General features: G+C 38.5%; 1 protein-coding gene across 2 annotated transcripts; it reads left to right on the top strand.

The window, feature by feature from the left end:
* Positions 1 to 408: 408 nt before the first annotated feature.
* LOC149143701 (uncharacterized) lies at positions 409 to 2,455 on the top strand. Of its 2 annotated transcripts, none has more exons than XM_089448037.1 (3): positions 409 to 881; positions 1,176 to 1,468; positions 1,564 to 2,455. In XM_089448037.1, exons 1-3 carry the CDS (start codon positions 701 to 703, stop codon positions 2,296 to 2,298), a joined length of 1,209 nt encoding a protein of 402 aa, XP_089304163.1. In that variant the 5' UTR covers positions 409 to 700; the 3' UTR covers positions 2,299 to 2,455. The 2 variants fall into 2 exon arrangements, with proteins under 2 accessions (XP_089304163.1, XP_089304162.1); XM_089448036.1 differs by having other exon boundaries at positions 1,173 to 1,468.
* Positions 2,456 to 8,925: the final 6,470 nt, after the last annotated feature.

Raw genomic sequence — 8,925 nt, 5'->3', positions numbered from 1 at the left:
CTGACCCCTAAAATATAAAGTAATAAAAACTTCAATTTCAAACACTATAGACCAACTGTAAAACTACCCAAATCTGTGATCATTATTCATCCTATCTCAAACATATTCCAAAATCTACCCTAAATATACCTCAAATTACTCAAATTCCTTAAATACCATATGCAAAAATTTATATTTTACCGTTTTGTATACTGACCACCTTATTCACCTCTCCTCTCCTCATCGCATACCTAGCTTTTCCGACCCAATTAATATCTGTACTCCCCTCATCGCATTCATAGCTTCTCAAACCCAACTAAAAGGCCTCTATGCTCGATAAAGTATGCTGCTTATGTTTCGATAGCCGCATGCGGTGACTGTCTCCCACGTTCACAGGACTTTACTGGGATTTTATGTTTTAGTGAGTTGAGGTCATTTCCCCATGTTGCGGAGGTGTCATGGTTACATGTGCATTGAAGCACGCAAATCCCTAAACAGCGGCCTAACCTTCGCTTCAACTCCCTAAAAGTTCACAATAAAATGCACAAGGTGCCATAATAGCTTGGGTGGAGATTTACATGTATCAGCGCCAAAAGAGTAATCTAAGTTTTCAGGTCATGTGCAGGTCTGAGAATACATGTTAAGGGATTTCAATAATATTTGACAGAGAGAGTGATCAGATATATAAATCGTTTGAGGGCAGGATTGTTTTGTGTCCAAAATGGAGCAGAAAGATGATATAGACCAGGCTGATGAGATGATGCTCCCAGGATTCAGATTTCATCCTACTGACGAGGAACTGGTTGGTTTCTATCTCCGAAGAAAAGTGCAACAGAGACCTCTGTCAATTGAGCTCATCAAGCAGCTAGATATCTACAAATATGATCCATGGGACCTTCCAAGTATGTTGAATTTATCCTTCTCTGATATTTGTTCAATTCTGGATATTTCTTAGAATCTAGTTTTGTATTGTAAAACCAAAAAGAAGATAGAGGCACATTAAATTGTTCTGTACCCTTATAATCTATGCAGAGTCTGTATCACTTTTCTATGTTTTTATTGTGGAGAAAAGCTTCCCAACAATTAGTTGAATTAATTCCTTGAGGAACAACTGAAATTTTAAGGATAGTAGTGTTACGGAATAATTTAGGGTTGAGTCTAATATACTATGCTGGTGTTTGCACTTATACAAGAAGAAATGGCTTCCATCGGAGAGAAGGAATGGTATTTTTACTGCCCAAGGGACAGGAAGTACCGCAACAGTGCTCGACCCAACAGAGTAACATCTGCAGGTTTCTGGAAAGCCACTGGCACAGACCGACCAATTTACTCATCTGATGGCACCAAATGCATTGGCCTAAAAAAATCTCTTGTTTTCTACAAAGGGAGGGCAGCCAAAGGAATCAAAACCGATTGGATGATGCATGAATTTCGTCTTCCAACTGCAGCAGATTCTAAAGGCTCCCTAGACAAGAATCTGCCTCCTAATGTATGTTAAATTCCTTCCTCCAATGAAAAATCCTTTAATGTAGAACCTAGAAATTTTTTCATGCTTAACAATTTTGCTGTGGCGTTTTTATGCAGGATGCATGGGCTATTTGCAGAATTTTTAAAAAGAACACAATTTCACAGAGAGCTCTGTCTCATGCATGGGCACCTCCATTGGCTGAGAGAAGAGTGGAATCTATCAGCTCACCCATGAATTCAGACATGGTCTCGGGCAACTGCATGGGAGCTGTTAACTTCATTCATGATCCCGAGGAACAGTCCAATGAAACTAGAAACCAGACTTCCACTTCTAGCAATCTCTCTAATTCTCAATCCAGTGATTATCAAGGCTACAACCGTGATTTCCAGCCAAAGAATGTGGAAATTTCCATGGAGGCTTCCTACGCTACGGGCTTAGATGGAGACAAAGTGGAGTCTAGCAAATCAATGCCATCTTTCTGTGGTTTAAAATCAATGGGTCTGCCAAATCTGGAGTTACCCAACAACTACTATTCTCATGTGGATCCTTTATCTCTGAAGGGCACCCTTGATCTAGTAAGTTGCATGCTGCAGATGTCTCCTATGGCAGAGTTTTCTGTAAGACCATCAAGTTCAGATATCACAGCTGCTTTTAGCGATCCCAAGACAAATTACCAAAATTTCTCATTCTTCCAACCAGAAGCAACTACTGATCATCATGAAGATATATTTCTGAAACACAACATTACCAATGGCCACCACCTTAGTCCCAGATCAGCATCCAGTAATAATCTTTTGCAATTTCCACCTCAGTTGTATGATGTTTTGAAGAGTAATGTTTCATGGGATTAGCCCACCTACACCGTGGAGCTTTATGCCACACAAATTTTCAAATTAGATGTGTTCTGATTAACCAGATAGACGTCGCTCATACCAACTATTGTGGATCACAGAGATAAACTCCATAAGATACCAGTCAGCAATAAAGTGTTTTGTTTTTTCCTTTTCATTAGTGGTTTCATTTGCATTTTACTCTAATTATATAGTAATGTTCAGAGCTTTCGAGTTTCCTATGCCGTTGAGACATTCATCATAATGAGATGTTGTCCCAAAAATAATCCATTAGTTAATAATGGAAACTATAAGTATTGAATGACAAGATATTTAAACTCTGATTGGTGAATGTTCAGATTAGTGTCCAGGGTAGGTTTTTTAATCTAACCACCTGTGATTGCAAAAAAAAGTTATATGTCTATATTGAACCGCACCGAATCACACTTGACATATTGAGCAAAGTGTCAAATGCTGAAATAAAATAGAAGTAAACATAGGTATTGCCTTCTTCCCAATACAATTGGCAGAATCACACTTGACATATTCTGCAAAGTGTCGAATGTAGAAGTAAAATAGAAGTAAACACAGGTATTGCCTTCTTCCCAGCATGGTTGATTCAACAAAGGGTTTGCCTCCTGAACTATATAAAGGAGAGGAGTGTACTCTATTCTATTCAGTTTTCATGGATAAATTTTAGATGGGTTAGATAGGTAGATCTATTCAAGATTATAAGAAGTATACACAGATTTAAGATAGGATAGAATTAAAAGATCACCTCTTACAGAAGGTTCATAACATCAATCATATAATGCATTTCAGAATATATACAAAAATCACTCCGAAGGAGCCTATGCCCAAAAAAAGGACCTGAATTGCATTCCAGTAATAGTAATCTGAATGATGAAACCCTAAAAACTGACTTAATATTCAAATAATATTAATTGGGGAGATGGTGCAAAACTAAGTGAAATTTAAATGCTGTTGGTTCACACTCTCAAAAGCTTGGAAAGGAATACTCACATTCTTAAAAAAAAAACCCACAGTCTCCTCATCTTAAATTCAAAATAGGTCAAGCTTGCATAGCACAGAAAAATGTAATTACAAATTTGTACTAATTATACTGAACTATGAAGAAACAATGAAATCTTCGTAATTCTCTTCTTTTTTAAGCAATTGTCATGATTTACATCCCTGAGTCAATCTATACACATTAATAGTAAGTTTCTAGGTTAGCTATACACATTCATAATAACTTTAAATCATCCCTAAGTCAATCTATACACATTAATAGTAAGTTTCTAGATTACCTATACACATTCATAATAAGTTTCTAGGTTAGTTCAGATATCTCATATAGGAAGGCTTTTGCTAATCAATATTAGGGTTTCCCTTGTTTAATGGTTAGTTCAGATATCTGACGACTTTTGCCAATCAATATTCATGTTTAATGAAATTTGTTGTGGGTCGTTCTACTCAAGTCAAGAATATAACCATAGTCCATATGCCAAAAACCAAAATTATTTCTACGTGGTTCTACTAAGCTCAAGAATATAACCATAGTCCATTTGCCAAAAACCAAAATTATTTCTATGGTGTGATTAGTCTACAAAATGCATTTGCTCCATGTCTCCATGGCGCTGTGAAAGATATATATCAGTTTCACGTTAAAATTTCAGGTGTCCATCTGTGAACGCGGAGTCGGTTTTCTGGGTACAAGAAGGATTGTACTTTTCTTCTTGTTTACATCCTCTCATCAATACCCGCCAATCCTGTGTGTCTGCTTGTAGAAGCAAGCCAACAGTGAATTATTCTCGGCAAGTTACAGTTGTAGGATAAATGGAAATGGCGTTTACAGTTCTGTAGCATCTCTATGATGTGAGATGACATGCGCCTGGAGAAAATCTTGGTAATGCATCATGCCTGCTTTAATACTAGTGCCTGCATCGTCTGATAACACTCAAGTCTCTAACCCAATATGGTAGCCATAGCTGAGACAAACAAAACCTTTTTCAATAATAAATTATAATTTTTTTTCAAACGTGGTATTTTGAACCTTATCTCCAGCACACCTAGATCCCTTTTGCATTTTCACTGTAGCAGATTTAGAAAGCAACTTTTACTATAAAATCTCTATTGTATCGATAGAATTCGACAATAAGAACTTGGAAATATAAAACCAATAAAGTAAAACGTTTTGGAAAATTAAAAACAAAAGGGAGAACATCATGCATGAAATTTTGTGCTCTTCTCCTTTTGAAGGTTTGTTTACAAAATTGGAAGAAAGCAACTACTTCCTATTTTAGAATATATCATCATTTAACTTATCGACTATTTCAAATTTCAAATACGATTAATTAATTAATTTTCTTTATTTATATTTAATTAATTAATTATGTGAAATTATAGTGTTTATTAAAAAACTATTTTTAGTACATCAATTTTTGTTAAGGTGTACTTTTTTTATAATGTAAAATTTGAACTTATCGGGAAATCTAGTGTCCACTCGGAGCTGCTAGTCCCACTAAGACTGGTAGCTATCTTAGAAACAAACAAACTAAAACTACTTTCGCTTTCCTTTATGAGAAGTAGATAAGAGGGGAACAAAGGACACCAACTTCAGTCTTGCGCTTGGTTCCTTGCTTGGTTCCTCTCCCTTCTGACAGATCCTTGGCGCTTTTCCTTCGTCTACCCAGCTTCAAAGAGAGCACCTGTTGAATCAAAGCAGCGTAATACTATCGAAAAATAGAGATCTACAATCATAAACAATATAGGACCAGATATATATTGACCACACAAATGCATATATCATCAAACATACAAGAATGTGGAGGAAAACTTGAATAGCTTTATTAATATCAAGAATAGCAAAGAGGATTACAACCAATTGTTCTGACCCAACGTCATCCTCCTAGCATGAAATCCCTTCTTCACCTCATGAAAAACTTAGATCACCCAACACTATGATATTCCACCAAGCCATGTTGCGGGGGAGCGCCCCCCCCCCCTTCGAACCCGCTCCCGAAGCGCGCTCCGGGCGGGAGCGGCTCGGGAGCGAGCTCCCGAAAATCGCTACCGGACGGGAGCGATTTTCGGGAGCGAGCTCCCGTAAAAAAATTTGTGCTCCCTGGTCTGTTAGGGAGCGACACAGGGAGCGATCGCTCCCGCGCTCCCGAAGCGATTTTTAATGCCCGGTAGCGATCGGGGAGCAATCGCTCCCAGGCATTAAAAATCGCTCCGGGAGCGATTCGAGCCGGGCCGGGAGCGGTTCGGCGGAAAAAAAAAATCCGCCGGACCCGAAAAAATTAAAAAATTTGTTTTATAAGGCCAATGGGCCAAAAAACATTCATTATAACTTCATTGAGCAAGTTTGGAGCTGGAGCAAGAGCATTGGAGCGAAGAGCAAGTGCTGAGGAGCGAGGAGCAAGTGCCAAGGAGTGAGGAGCAAGCCTGCAGAGGTAAGTAACTTAGTAATCTAGTTAGTTTAGCTGGTTAGGTAGTTAATTTAGTTGATTTAATTTAGTTGTTTGAGTTTAACTGTTTAAAAATCATGTATTATATTAAATTAATAAATTAAATTAATTAATCCCAATAAATTAAATTAATTTGCAGATTCAAGACTCAAAACCCTACAAACATCAAACACCATGGACCTGGCGATATTTATTGGCATTTTCCTCTTCCTGGTCCCTTTTATGGTTATTATGGTGCTGGAGAGTAGGCAACGGAGGGGGCCACAAACTGAAGAAGGGGATGAAGAAGCCGGAGAAAGTCAAATGGGTGAAAACCCTAGTGAGGAGGAGGTGGAAGAGGGTGAACATGACCCTCAAAAAACTAAACAAGACCAAACTCCATTGTGGAAATATGTTCACAGGGCTGAAACAGGGAGAGGGGGTGGAACCACTAAATTTCATTGCCCCCATTGCAACACTGATTACACAGGTTCATACACCCATGCTAGAAGACACCTCTGCGGGAAAAGGCTATGGGATGGAGAGAAACAAATAGGAATCAAAACTTGTGCAGCGGTGTCAACAGCAGATAGAGCCAAATACATAAAGGAAGAGGAGGACGCCCAATACAGAACAAAAAGATCAAGGGGTTTCTTTGAACCAAGCTCACAATCACAAAGAACTCCTTCAGCATCCTCCCAAGGCAGTGGATATGGACATGGAGGCACAGGGTCATCATCTTTAAGGCGTAGAACCATATCAGACTTCCTTGATGAGGGGTGTAGGAATGATGTGGATTCAAAAGTTTACAGGTTCCTCTATGCATGTGGGATACCATTCAATGTTCTACGCTCACCTTATTGGCACGAAATGGTTTCTGCCATAAATGACGCCCCTAAAGGATACAAGAGCCATAGGTATGACAAGGCAAGAACTGTTGGCCTTGATCATGAAAAAGCAAAAATATCACATTCTTTGAATAAAATGACAAGTTCTTGGACTGACAATGGGGTGTCCATTGTATCTGATGGATGGACAAATGTAAAAGGCAAGCCATTGATAAGTGTTCTTGTTGTGTCTGTTAGTGGTCCCATCTTTCTAGCTGCACATAATTACTCAGACAAGTTCAAGACCGCCATCAACATTGCAGAAACATTACTTGAAACAATTGAGCGTATTGGCCCATACAATGTCATCCAAGTCATCACTGATAATGCTCCTAATTGTAAGGCAGCGGGAGCAATTATTGAGGATAAATACCCGAACATATTTTGGTCTGGATGTTTGGTTCACATATTGAACCTTCTGTTGCATGATATTGTCAAAAACAAAAATGAACAATGCCAATGGATTGGTAATTTGTACAAGAAAGGAAAACAAATGATAAAATTTATTACAAATCATAGCAATACCCATGGCCTTTTTCGCAGTCACTCGAGATTGGAGTTGCTGAAGATTGCGAGGACTAGATTTGGTAGCTATTACCTCACCTTCAGGCGCCTTTTGAAGGTAAGAGAGGCATTAGCTAGCATGGTATCAAGTCCACATTGGCAGGTGTTAAAGGAAAGGGCTACAAATGTAGCTGACATGGCAGGTTTTGAAATGGTGGAGGAGGCTGCTCTTGATGGGAAGTTTTGGACAACTATGAGGCAGGTTTTGGATTTTACCAAGCCAATTTATCACATGATTCAGTTTGCAGACACAGACAAACCAGTGATTGGCGAGGTGTATGAGAAAATGGATACCATGTTGGGGGAAATAAAAGACATTGTTCATAATAGAGACCCCAACTTGTACAAACGGATTCATGATTGTGTGTGTGAATGGTGGAATAGGCTTAACCTTCCACTACATTGCTTGGCGTATATCCTTACGCCAAAATAGTACTCTACATCTTGGTTGGGCCAACCTGCAGCAGGGGGTGGGGTTAGGACCAAACCCCATTTAGATCAAGAGGTAACTAAAGGATTTCTGGAAGCATTAGAAAAGTTGGTGCCTGATAGGGAGGAATGTGCAGTTGTGCGCCTTGAAATAGGCAGATACTTCAGTGGCACTGGTTTGTATGGTAACTTCCATGCAATGGACGACAAAGATAAATTTGATTCTCTCACATGGTGGGAAACATATGGCGGCCACGGACTTTTGCCAAAATTGGCAAAAAAAGTTCTTTCACAGGTTGTAAATTCTTCTTCTGCAGAGAGGTGTTGGAGCACCTACAGTTATATACATAATGTGAAAAGAAACAGACTCAACGAAAACCGAGCAGAAAGCTTGGTTTATGTGCACTACAACTTGAGGTTGTTGAGTCATTACTGTGATCGGGCTAATGAGGATCCCACATATAAAATTTGGGATAATCACCCAGAGGACGACAATTTGGAGGATGGCATTGTACATATTGAAGAACTAGAAGAGGAACTTGTAAGGGATGAAAATGAAGCAGCTGCAGCAGCCATGCCACCTCCACCTCCACCATCCAGTAGCAGTGCTCGAGGTCTGAGTCTTGTTCCTTATCTACACCCTCGCGTGGAGGTTCTAGTTCTGGTCGTCGGTCTGTGCGGGAGACTCCTAGAAGACCACCACGACCTGCTTATACTCCTGGAGACTCTTGTGGCAAGGGCCACATGTAGATTTACAGTTTACTTGTCTTTTTTAGTTTCTATTAGACTTTAGTTTTCATAACTGTTGAGTTTTGAGTCCTTGACTCTTGACTCTTGACTCTTTCATATCATTATGATATTTTTTGTAAACATTATATCACTGTGACAATGAAAATTTGAAGTTTGAAGTTGGGCCTTGGCAATTATAACTCATTGGTAATGATTGTGAATTATGAATATGATGCTTTGTGAAAGACTAAAGTTGTTTCATTTCATCTCATTATTCATGTTTCATTTTATAAATTTTTAACATTTCATATCATGTTAACAGTTAGAAGTTAGGACTTAGAAATATCTTCGATATTACTTCTTGTAATGGTTAAACTTAGCTTACAAGTACAATTTTGGTGATCAATGATGATAAATGTTATTGAATTTTCAATTCTGAAAGCTTGAAGTTGAAACTTTAATATTGAATTTGATGAATCATGATTTATAAGACTCAATATGTTGCAGTTGTAATATGTATTTTACTAACTTGTGGACATGGTTGATGACGATTATAATTTCTAGATCATTGATGTGATATGGTTCAA

The sequence above is a fragment of the Pinus tabuliformis genome, chromosome X (assembly GCF_031772625.1).
Source record: "Pinus tabuliformis cultivar Carrire ecotype Pingquan chromosome X, CPIR1, whole genome shotgun sequence".
Classification (NCBI taxonomy): Eukaryota; Viridiplantae; Streptophyta; class Pinopsida; order Pinales; family Pinaceae; genus Pinus; species Pinus tabuliformis.
The sequence above is the reverse complement of the archived record's forward strand: the minus strand, read 5'-3'. Positions and strand labels throughout refer to the sequence as shown.

Bases quoted from the DNA above. Each gene is read 5' to 3' on its own strand.
- LOC149143701 (XM_089448036.1), top strand. From the start codon at position 701: ATGGAGCAGAAAGATGATATAGACCAGGCTGATGAGATGATGCTCCCA. The intron at 882-1,172 runs GTATGTTGAATT...CACTTATACAAG, and splicing joins TGATCCATGGGACCTTCCAA to AAGAAATGGCTTCCATCGGA. The intron at 1,469-1,563 runs GTATGTTAAATT...GTTTTTATGCAG, and splicing joins ACAAGAATCTGCCTCCTAAT to GATGCATGGGCTATTTGCAG.